At 37.0% G+C, this 13,018-nt stretch overlaps 1 protein-coding gene across 10 annotated transcripts in view; it reads right to left on the bottom strand.

Annotated features, from left to right (window-relative positions):
* Positions 1 to 12,914, bottom strand: part of flncb (filamin C, gamma b (actin binding protein 280)) — a 62,948-nt gene extending 50,034 nt beyond the window's left edge. For 2 of the 10 annotated variants that reach the window (XM_065289946.2, XM_065289948.2), the window contains exon 1: positions 11,072 to 12,692. In XM_065289946.2, the coding sequence (XP_065146018.1) occupies positions 11,072 to 11,450 (379 nt within the window). In that variant the 5' untranslated portion in view covers positions 11,451 to 12,692. Of the gene's footprint in view, positions 1 to 11,071 lie in introns of all 10 variants that reach the window. The other 8 variants (XM_065289950.2, XM_065289956.2, XM_065289949.2 and 5 more) reach the window with 5 other exon arrangements.
* Positions 12,915 to 13,018: the final 104 nt, after the last annotated feature.

Here is a 13,018-nt window from a genome sequence, read left to right as displayed (position 1 = left end):
AAAAATGTCTCAGCATATTAAAGCTCAGAAGGAAAAACTATTTTACAAGTGACACAATTTAGCTTTTCAAGAAATTTCTTCTAATTCACAAACTACAGAATGAAATGTTAGGTGTGCGGTGAAACCCCAGACCACAGTTGCCAAACGCTGTCAGACGGCAGCCGATGGGAACTCTGACTGACTCACTCACTGCTTAACATTTAGGTCAAAGAGAAACAAACTGTAAAGCTCTTGAAACAGCGGGTCTGGACATTGACAGAGCGGTTCATTTATCAACGTCATTTCACATAAACACGTTTTACACACTAATATATCATCGCTGATTCAGAGCCTGCAGAAGCCGGTCAGACACAACTACAGACTCCGCGTCCTCACGTTGACCACAATGCTTGGTTAAATATACACATCTCGTGCTTAAACATGTTGAAAGATGATTCTGGAGAATTTTGAGAGGTGGGAATGCAAATGAATGCCTTTCAACAAACACACACACACATACACACACACACACACACACACACACACACACAAAATCTGTGAGTCCATCTTGAGACATGTCACATGGCACAAGTGTTGTAGCAGGTGGTGCCATAAAAGGACATCAATGACCCACATTTTTGTTTTCCCATCCTGTCTAACCTGTGATGACAATGTCACTGAGCAATAAGATAAACAACACACACAGTTCAGCTGATCTATGTTAGACATATGTGAGAACAGCTGGATGCATTTCGAGGGGGCAATGAAACGAAATGGCTCCAGTGGGCTGTTAAAACGCCTCTTTAGACTGAAGCAAAAATAGTTTGGAATTACTCAAACAGATACACTGAGGTCATTCACCTCAGTCTTACAATCGTAAAACATTTTAAGGATAACCCCAAACTTGGTGATGGGACCGGTGGGAGCACTTTTATGTAGCAAGTAACAAGCGTGAAACAAGCAAGAAACATTAGATTATGTACATCTATCCCCTAGAAATGAAATGTCCCATCATTTACAAAGGTCCACACATTCCCCTGCATGTTTATTTATTCAATATTTTGGCAAAATTTAATCCTGGCTAAAAAGTACTCTGAAGTTAAAAGTACCCTGGGGTATATACTGCAAGTATGAAACCTCTATGAATGTAGTTTTTAAACTCAGTTTAATACGTATTCACACATTTAAATCCATACTGCAGAATTCCACCGATTCAGATTACATTATTTTCAGATTACACCATATTCAGATTAATCGACTATATTCAGATTACATCATATTCAGATTATATTTAATTCAGATTGCATCGACTATATTCAGATTAATCGACTATATTCAAATGACATCATATTCAGATTAATCAACAATATTCAGATTGCATCATATTTATATAAATCGACTATATTCAGATTACATCATATTCAGATTAATCGACTATATTCAAATTACATTGTATTCAGATTAATCGAATTCAGATTACATCATATTCAGATTAATTGACTATATTCAAATGACATCATATTCAGATTAATCAACTATATTCAGATTACATCATATTCAGATTAATCAACTATATTCAGATTGCATCATATTCAGATTAATCGACGATATCCGGATTACTTCATATTCAGATTAATCAACTATATTCAGATTGCATCATATTCAGATTAATCGACTATATTCAGATTACATCATATTCAGATTAATTAACTATATTCAGATTGCATTCAGATTAATTCACTATATTTAAATGACATCATATTTAGATTAATTAACTATATTCAGATTGCATCATATTCAGATTAATCGACTATATTTTGATTGTCCCAATGTCATCATTGGATTGAGGTTTTAAACTGGACTTCACAAAACAGGGTCACGTTATATAAAAAGGGTTTTAAGAGGGTGTTTCATGAAAGGTACTTCTTGGGCTTGTAATTCTGTCTCGTTCGATGTTCTTTCAGTCAAACAGGCAGAAAAAAACAATCTCTAATGTAAACCGGTAATAAAACACTGTAATAAGTCTGTCAGAGCTCAGGAGGCCCAAACTAAGAGCCTCTTTCCTCTTCAAACCCAAACGCAACAGGAGGTTTTTCACACAGCGAAAGAAAATACCACGGTAAAAAAATACTTTTATCTTGTAATCTTTTTCTTTTGTTTAGATTCAGAAAAGCGTCATAGCGAGACAACTGCATAGTGCTGCTTTTACATTCATGTATAAAGTATTTTTGTGAGGCAATCAAAGTTTTATGTGTAGTTAGTGAAGCATAGAGGCGATCGTCTCTCCTCAGTGAACCCAGTCAGCTGCCTTCACAGCTGCTAACAGGCGTCCTTAACCGACAACTGATGTGTTCAAAGATATTGCTTCCCCTGAACACACACACACACACACAGCCTCGCTCTCTCTCTCCACCGAATCACTCAACAAAGCTTCAGATATTAAGATTCATCCAGAAGAGACACACAGGAGCCTTTGTCCCAATTTCCAAGCACCCAGAATGAGACGGAGTCAGTCGCCCAAGGGATCATGAAGAAGGTCACAGCAGATAAGACACGCAAACCAGTTATATTCTGAAAATCTATTTTTTGCTTTAAAGAAAATCTATGTAAAGTAAGAAAAGTAGTAGTAGTTTCACTGAAGGTATAGAGTTTCTTTACATAGACAAAGAATGAGAAAAGATCAACAGTACGTGGAGAAGGACCTTTCAGCGAGTCAGGTCACACTGCTATAAACACAGACAGACACATGAGACGTCCACACGGCCTTTCGTGTGCTTTCAGGAAATAACTCCCTGTTACATGCATGTGGACCATTAGTTGTGCTGACATCCAACAAAAACACATCCACCTTTAGATAAAGTTGTCAACTGTCAGTCAGAAAAAACCTGAATGATGCCAGAAGTATCCATTATAAAACCACTCATGAGAAAAAAAAGTTCAAGTTTTTCCATAGTTATGATGGAGAAACTTAACATTCAGGTTTCCTGTTAGGAAATTCAACAGGATATGGAAAATCTTCAACATATATTTCACTTATGTAATGGATGGAAATATGTTGTTTTTGATTGTTTGATATATAACAACTAAAGAGGCCCCGATACAGAAGTTTAAGCCGATCTTATGGATGAAACAATACATTGATGTGCATCAATGCATCCATTCAGTTTTAAATGATAAAATGCATCGATGCAATATGATGTATCTTTATTTTGACACTCCTCAGTTCTTGACGTAACGTCTATCTATGCATTTCAGCAAGTGAATGCAATGCAGCAACAAAGCATTTGTAGCAGCGAAAACACAGCGAAAGAGACAGAAGATGTCGTGACTGCTATTGGATGCAAATCGTGGGTTTGGAAATATTTTGTAATGGATTGGACAGATTGGCAAAAAACCTTTGGCAGCACCAGCTGAAACACTAATGATTTTGACTGTTGCCATCATAAGCTTGATTTTATCTGACTTTTTTCCCCTCGTTTTCTATATTTAAAAAGTGTATTTTTTTCTTAGTTTGTTGTTGTAAATGTCTCAATTGGGACAGAGATTTTGAGAGATTTATTTAACGTTCATGTTATATATTTTGGTTGCATTCGTGAGTTATTAAAAATGTAACTGCTTAATTATGCACTTAATAAAGTATTGATAGATAAATTGAATCAAATCGTAATTGCATCAAAGAAATGTTTGATGTATCTGCAAAGATAATTGATACTGTATCGTATAGCCTAGCCGATACTGATATTCAATTACTTAGAATGACATCTGCAGATATGTGACACTAGTACACAGAAATAAGCAAAAATGCACGCTTTAGCGGAAATGCATAGATCTGCTACCCAGTCTCACAAAGTTTCGTGATATAGTCACGTATTTTTTTTGATTCTTTTTTCGTGCTATTATCACGAAATTTCGTGTTTTTTCGTGATCGTATAACGAATTCCTGTTTTCGTGTGATTATCACGTATTGGTTACTCAACTGCTTTTTCCTATTTTTAAACCATTGTCGCTTCGGTTTAGGGTTAGATTTGGTGCTTGCATTAGAATGTCACGTTATATATTGGTTTATAGTATTTTTTCTGATTTATTTTTTTATATGTCGCCTGGCGTTAGGGTTAGAGTTGGGTTTGGTTAGGGATGTCATTTTATGTAAATCTAACCCTAAACCGAAGCGACAATGGTAAGAAAATAGGACTAAACAGTTGAGTAACCAATACGTGGTAATCACACGAAAACAGGAATTCGTTATACGATCACGAAAAAACACGAAATTTCGTCATAATAGCACGAAAAAAGAATCAAAAAAATACGTGACTATATAACGAAATTTCGTGAGACTGAGCTGAGATAGACGTTAAGTCAAGAACTGAGGAGTGTCAAAATAAAGGTACATCATATTGCATCGATGCATTGTATCATTTAAAACTTAATGGATGCCGATAGTTTTGCTTTTTAATCAAATTATTACGTCACAAAATCCTAGAAGAGTAACTTTGTATAACCACTTTTTGTATTATTCCCTCTGTATGACAAATCACTTTATTGCATCCTAATCTTTGAATAAAAACGTCTGCTAAATGTAAAAATATACAAACTATAATTTTGTTCTCATTGTGACCCAATTCAAAATATCCCACAGTGTGACCCATGACTCGGATGCTTTTGGCCATGTGATCGAATGGATTTTCCTGTCTGATCCAATCTGGCAACCCAAGCGAAGTCAACTGATGACATCATCAGCACAACGCCGACAGCCCTCTGCGCCTGACACCGCTGACACCAAATCCCCCAGAGTGCACTTCAGCTTCAGATAACACAATACAGACAATCACACAAGAACAACTTTGTGTCTGCCAAAGACGTATCCCAGAAGGCATTGCATTGACAATAAATACAACAGACAAAGACAGGTGACACAGAAACAGCTGATGTTACACACCTGCTATGGGCAAACCATCTATGAACTTGACCTCTGACCCTACCACTAACCCAAGATAGATTCTCATGAGACACATGCATGATTGCTCTTACAGAAACCAATGCAAGTATTTCCATACATTTTGAATAATGAATATTTAAATGAAAGAATAATGCGTTTTACGGGTCACTGTCCCTTTAAGAAGAGTCTGGATCTCAGACATATATGATGAATTAACGTCCCCTACGATGTGATACTCTATCCCAGGACCGGTGTGGGCAGCTGAACACACCGAAGAGATTTTGTGATATCAGTTACAACAGAGATTGCGTACAAATCACTCCATTTATAATCCAAACCGATTTACATTCATCTGCTTTCCATCATGAAGCACTTGAGTTTGATGATGGTCTTGAATTTAGACAGTAGCACAAGATCAAACCTTATTCTGAATAAACTCCTTATTGCTGCCATGAGCGATTCATTTTATTCTAGATTTCAGAATTCATTTTTTTTGCTCGCAACAAATCACATGAGCTGTTAGTGTGGCCACAAAGTCAAGACTAACAAAAAAACCCACAACGCTCTCTTTTGTTTAACGTTTTTCGAGTTTCCCACAGGAACTATGAAGTTATAAGCGGAAACGGTTATTGCAAAACTGTTACCCACACACACCTGATATCCGCCTACCCAGGATGCACCTGGGCCGTCTATAGCTTTCATTGAAGATATCCAGCAGTGCATAAAAACAAAAATGCACATATTAGCCTTCATTACCTGATTTATTAATAAACCAACTGGGAGTAGATCAAATATCAGAAAGGACCACAGCAGTCCATGTCAGATCTCTGGAGAGAATGAGTGTAATGTGTGTAAGTGTGTGTGCGTGTGTGTGCGTTCGCTGGCCGGGCTCAAACATTCCAGTGAACTGACGAACCTCTGACAGATGTTAACAATTAAAGATGCTGTTATACGCAAGAGGACAAGAGAGCGAGAGAGAGACATTCGATTGCTCAATCTACTCTTGTTGCTCATAAAAACAAAGCCGTAGTCATTTCTATCAGGCCTGATTCTCAAATATCCACAGAATAAATTTTTTGAAGGGCGATTGAAGCTCACACAGAGTTGAACCTTGAGATGTCCAGCAAAAGTTCAAACATTCAGCAGAAACAATAAAGGACGACCCCATGTCATCCAAGATGTTGCTGTCTTTCTTTGTTCAGTCGAGAAGAAATTATGTTTTTGAGCAGAAAAATCCAGGATTTTTCTCAATTTAAAAGACTTTATTGGACCTCAACAGGTTACAGTTTCAACACAGCTTCAAAGGGCTCTAAACGATCACAACCGATGCATAAGGGTCTTATTTAGCCAAACCATTGTCATTTTAACCAAGACCAACTTTTAAACCACAACTTCTCGTCTTGATGTGCCAGCACGACCTTACATATTACATAATGACGTATGACGTATGTGAAACTACCGCTCCAGTGTTTACCAGCGTGGAGAAAGAGGAGCATTCAGACGTTGTTGTATGTGTGATACTAATTAATGTCTTTGTGTCAGATTATTGTTTAAAATAGTCCACAAGTGTGCGTTTTACATACGTACACTGCAAAAAAATATTTTCAAGAAAAACATTTCTAAGTATTTTTGTCTTGTTTTCAGTAAAAATATCTAAAAATTATTAAATTAAGATGTTTTTTCTTGATGCGCAAAACGACCCAAGAAATTTGAGTGATTTTGTGCATAAAACAAGCAAAACATCTGCCAATGGGGTAAGCAAAAAAATCTTGAACCTTTTTCTTAAACACTAAATTAAAGAAAAATTTGCTTACCCCATTGGCACAAAATCACTTAAATTTGATATTTTTGGTCTAAAAACTAGACTTATTTTCTTGGGTTGCTTTGTTTATCAAGAAAAAGCATCTTAATTTAAGAATTTTTGGATATTTTTACTGGAAACAAGACAAAAATACTAAGACTTTTTTTCTTGAAAATAATTTTTTGCAGTGTAACGCGTGACCTTTCGACGTGATTACGTAATACGTAATATCATATCACACAGTTAAGGCAAGATGAGAAGTATTTTTACATGCAGAAAATGATGATGATTTAGCTAGATAAGACCCTTATGTCTCAGTTCAGTTGGGATTGTTTAGAGTCCTTTAAAGCCTCATTGAAACTGTAAACTGTTGAGGTCTACTAAAGAAAAATCCTGTAATGTTTTCCTCAAAAACTCTTGGATGACATGGGGGTGAGTCAATCATCTGAACTTTTTTATGAAAGTGGAGTAATCCTTTAATGCATTTTACTGCTATATTCTCTTATTTCACCTTGTATTTAGCCTTTTGTCCTTATTCTTTTATTTTATTTCTATAATTTACTATTTCACTTTAATTTTGCACAACTTTGTTTTTACTTTTATTTGCACTATTTGTACGCAGCCCAGCGGCAAATGCTTTGGCGATACAAGTGTACAGTTTTTGTCAGGCCAATAAAGCGACTTAAAGAAATTAAAATGAAAAACTGTCATTAGTTTTGAAATGATGTATTTTTTTTTTCAAATGACTTATCTGTGAGCTTCATAATCTTAAATCAAAACCGCAAATCTCCTCTCCTCCTCGAAACGATCTCTGACGGTCCATGAGGATATCGTTGCGATGAGCAAATAGCAACATTACTCAACTTCAAACGATCCAATCAATTCTCAATGGAGGAATTCAAGTCCAGCCCTGCCTTTATTTCATTTCAGAAGCCGTTTCACTCGGATATACGTCACCAAGGGGAAAACAATTGAAAAATTGTAAAGAGAGACAGAGAGAGACCTACTGCCCTGAATCTGTACATATACACATAAGTCATTTTTTACATAATTTACTAATTTATTATATTTTATTTTACATTTTGTCCCTCGTTGTGTTTACGTATTGCAAATGTCGAGCTGTCAATTTAAACCAAACTGAATTTCATAAAAAAATTAAGATAAAATTAAACAGTGCAAAAACAGATTAGTAACATGTTGCACCATGACATAACTAATATCATCATATTTCAAAATATATTTATGCATTAATTGCAATGTCAGAAAGTTACTTTTTATTTCAAAACTACGCTGTAAAAATAAGTTTAATCAATTAGGATTTACAAGTCATTTCAACTTTCTTCAACTATCTTTTTTTCTACAGTATATAGTTTTACATATTGATACAAATTTTCAAGTAAACATTTAAACGGTAACACTTTAGAATAAGGATGTATTTAATTAACATTAGTTAATGCATTAGTTAGTTAATGTATTAATGAACAATGCATCTACAGAATTAATCTTAGTTAATATTAAAGAGATAGTTCAGCCAAAAATGAAAGTTCCTCATGATTTACTCATTCTCAAGCCATACAATATATGATCATCATCTTTCAGACAAACACAATCTGAGTTATATTAGAAAATCTCCTGGCTCTTCCAAGCTTTATTATGCTATAAAGCCATCCATCCTTCACAGAAGTAATCCACACGGTTTCAGTAAAGGCCTTCTGAGGACAACCGATGTGAATTTGTAAGAAAAAAAACATATTTGTAAAACTTTACAAACTAAAATATTTGACAAAGACCATTTTTGTTAACTTTATTTTTAGGAGCATAGGAAAAAAAAGGCGTGAGACACATTTAGTAAATTTTCTCAATGATCCATCTAATGACTTACTATCCAAATACCCTATCCCAACATTCCCCACCCGTCCCTGTAATCTGGGTCTGTAGGACTATTTTAGGCACCTGTTACTGGATGGATCACAGAGCCCAGCTGTCCATCTATCAATCACTCAGTGAAATGGTAAAGATCCCAAAAGCCATCGTCACTTCTACACAAAACTCTTACATATCTTTCTTTTTCTCACATACAATAAACCTTGTTCATTACTGAATTAATTGCATTATAATCAGTGACTTTTTGTTATATGTTGGTTATATGTAAGTGAGAACATACATTAAACACATTCAAGACCACAGTAGATAACTTTTGCATGTGTACGTATACATGAATACCTATCAGCAACATATAATATTCACACTTCATGTTGAGTGAATGGGTGTGTAGAGATAAATTGAAAGAGGTGCGTTGTGTTTCCTGTACAGGCACGTGACACACACACACACACATTTTCCCTGCCTGTCACCCTAAACTCTGGCGTAAGGGAGGGGAGGGGGGTCTGAGAATCAGGTGACCTTCTGGAAAGATCCGTCTCTTAACCAATGACAGCCGGACTGAAAGCACTGCTGTCATGTGTCAGACGGCCGTCTCGTTCCACTCCATCTGTACTGCGGTATGGAGGCCACATGTAGGGAGTCAAGCACTCCACAAGTCCTTGTTGCCCAATCAAAATCACTCTCAATTATTCAATTGTCCGTCTTCATTACATTCTGCACATACACTTGGCATCCACTGTACTTACACTTTAAAATGTATTGCTTGGGAATCAAACCCTTGACTTTGGCAATGCTATAAGGCGAGTCACAGAAATGAGCATTTCACAGATATCTACTACCGACTCTCTCATTATAACATTGGTGTTGCAGGTCGAATTGTTTTGAGAGAATGCAACGCTGCCCTGACTCCCACCCATTAGCCACCAGAACAATCTAATGCTTTCCCTGCTGTAAAAACACCAACACTGACCCTGGAACAGATCCAAGGGTTCTTTCACAGACAATACAATAACAGTCACTTTAGATAATAAACAATCACATATAGATCATAATTTTGAACAAGATGGACAACTAAGTCACACATTTGAATTGCATTGCATTGCGCAACAAAATATCAAACCAGAATGCATCTACAAATAAATGATACTAAGACCATTTCGCAGAACTGGGGGTCCGTGTGCAAGATGTTTTCCCAAATCATATCTACAACCATTTGATGGAAATGATGCAATGTCAACAAAGTCCTCCTGGGTTGTTCGTATTACGGGCTGGTAAGTTCAGGTTTGTTAACTCTACTTATAGAAAATTAAGAATGGGCATCAGGTGTATTTTGCATTTTAAGTTCATTTATAAGGCTGCTGTAAACTGTAATGTTACTTATTAATTGTTATATTGCACCGCTATCACATTTTGTACAGACTTATTTTTGTTGTAAATGAGGCGTTGTCTGGTTCTGCCATGTTTTTCAAGGACACGCGCCCAAATCAGAGTTTAAAGTAAATCTCGAGTTTCCCAGTGGTATTTACGACTTTGTGGTTGGGTTCATACGTGTACATCTCGTAAATACGATGTATCTGACATGACTTCAACTTCCTTTATAAAAGTTTGCACTAAGCAGTACACAAATAACTCATATGGGACGGTCATTTCATGCCTGTAGGCTCTATCCAAATGAGGTGGATCCATACTGATAATCCATACTGGCATTGATCTTGTGCTGGGTTTGGGACCACGCAATTTCTCCATGCAAAGTACAAAATTCCTCTCTTATGACTAATGATCCCTAACAAGTGTTGTGTTAGCTGATCTGTTTCAGCCAGTCAGATTGTAATAAGTATTAAAATTGTATAAATATTTGCATTAACATTTTTCAAAAATTACACAAGAACATGATGCAACTTAAAAACATATTTAAATAACATGATATGAATTTTTTAATTATACGCATTTATTGCAAATAGCTAGAAATGTGATCAAATTTGATATTAGGGTTGCATGTAGTATTTGACCATTGACTTATTATGTGCATACATGTGTACGCATTGTAAATGCGCTTCAAATAAAAAAGCGTAATACAACCCTTTCCCTAATAATACCTCAATCTTATGTAAATGTGGGAAAGTTTTGCATGTAATTGTTGTTAGTTGGGACCACCTATGACATAAATGTTTGATTCTAATTTGATATTTAAATGCACATGGACTAAAAACAAAGCTTGCATCGGTTAAATGCTTCATGGACAGATGAATGACCCTTATATATGTCTACAAACCAGACAGTCATAGTCTTACACCAAGGAAAGTACAAATAAGTGTAGATAACCTAAAATAACACTTTACCGTTTTATCAATATGTCATCCAAGATGTACACTTATGAGAGAAAATTAAGTGATTTTGAAAAGTCAAAAACGCCCCCTACCCCTGCACACTATCGGTTTCTGTCGCGCCACAGTAAATCAAACAACACTTACCTATGGATACAAGCCTGATGTGTTCCCTTTCTAGAAACTCCAGCGCGACGGACACATTCTCCAGTTTCATCTGCCTGAAATTGGGTCTGGAGTGATATTTTCGGTACATTTTCTTCTGGCTGAGAACCTCCAGGAGCCCGATGAGCTTGAGCCCGTCGCTCAGGTCCTTCTGCAGGTCGTTGATCTTCTTGTTTAAGCATTTCAGGTGCTCGTTGCACCATCTCGTGAAGGTGTTCTGCTGGATCTTCTTCCAGGGCGCATCTTCGGCCAGGTCCTTCTCCGTGGCCGGCATCTCCTCGTCCGCGTCCTCGCCGTTGTCCGTGCCCTGGTAATACTGCGGCGGCAGCTGCTGGTCGTAGTATGTATTATTGCTCATCATGTTTTTCTGATTTTCAAGCCCCTTTTATACTGGAATCAGCGTGCGAAACGTCGACGGGGGAGCGGGGCAGTGCCAGGCGCGCGCGCTCGCTCGCTCTCGCGTGGAAAGAAAGAAGTTTGAAAGTTGGAAGCGATTGTGAAAAAACACACAAGGCTATGAAACAGCTAAGGAAGAGTTGAGATATGAGCTCTGGTCGGTCCTTGAGACAAAAGAAGATTTGCGGAGCAAACGATCCCGTTACTCGCGTTCCGAAACGCGGCACTATATTTAATAATCTAAATTAAATTAAAGAAACTTCTAAATATCTCTTCAGATAAGTTTATAGAGCTCTCGAAGACTGTACTAAAGAAAAGAAAGACGGAAAACGGAGGCGCAAGGCGGAGAGGAGCGCGCGTCTTCATATACTTGAGTAGTTAAACCAAACGAAGCGCTTTAAACATCTGAGACCCCTGCAGGAGCGCTCACACGTCAGGCTGCTGGATTTCCTGGTATGCTGCTGTCATCATGACCATATACAACTTCAGGACGGGTGATTCTCTAATCTGACCGAGATAGCGAGACGGACCCTCGATTGGGCGAAGCGCGCGTCGGGGAAGGTGATTGGACCCTCGAGCGCCGCGACAGTCATTTTTATTTTTAGAAACACCAAATTGGGCACATGGGTGGGCTAAAGTTGGGCTCGTTGTAAAAGTGTGCTCTCTTTAAACAATTGGGGCTGGAAAAAGCAAATGACAGCATCAATATAAATGAAGTCAGTGAGACGATTTAACACAGTGTGCTAACAGACTCATCAAAGTAATATTTAATAAATAGCTGTTTATAACTAGACCATAATGAACATAATATGGATAAACCCCTGTTCCGGTCAATGAAGTCATACAGCAGGGGTCTCCAACCTTTTTGTGAGCCAGGGCTACCACGATGGATATAACAGGGCTGGAGGGCTACTTTTTTGATATAGTCTATTTAAAACTTTTTTCTTTTACTTGTTGATTTTATTTAATTTTATTTGGTGATATGTTTTATGTTTAAAATGTTGTAATAAATCATTAGGCCTATATTAAAATTGAGATTGTTAATAGAATGTGCTTTGGTGGGCAACTCACAGACTCCGTGCCCGCCTCGGGCACCATATTGGAGACCACTGTCATAGAGTCATCAGGGTTTTAAAAACTCTTTTGGCTGTTTCTGAAACACTTCATATAGAGAAGGAATGTGGGTTAGAGCGTAATAATTTGTACTTTTTTACTTTGGCATGTAATACTAGTGTTAAATGTGATGGTTTATTAAAGAGGCCATGGGTTGTGTAAATGTACTATACTGGTGATATAGGGGCAAGTTGTCACAGTTTTTATGTCTTAATGTCACTTAACCAGAGGTTCTCTCAATCTTATTCACTTCAGTATGCATGTTCCCTGGGGTCAAACCCATGATGTTTTGCACTGCTAATGCAATGCTTTACCTATGAGTTAACTAATTTCACTATACCAACCTTATGAATCTTTAATAAAAAGTGTGTTTATCTATATGGTCTGCTATAATCATTTCGTTGATCATTTCGCCCTTGT

The sequence above is a fragment of the Paramisgurnus dabryanus genome, chromosome 1 (assembly GCF_030506205.2).
Source record: "Paramisgurnus dabryanus chromosome 1, PD_genome_1.1, whole genome shotgun sequence".
Taxonomy (NCBI): Eukaryota; Metazoa; Chordata; class Actinopteri; order Cypriniformes; family Cobitidae; genus Paramisgurnus; species Paramisgurnus dabryanus.
Note: the sequence above shows the minus strand (reverse complement) of the source record. Positions and strands in the feature narration are given on the sequence as shown.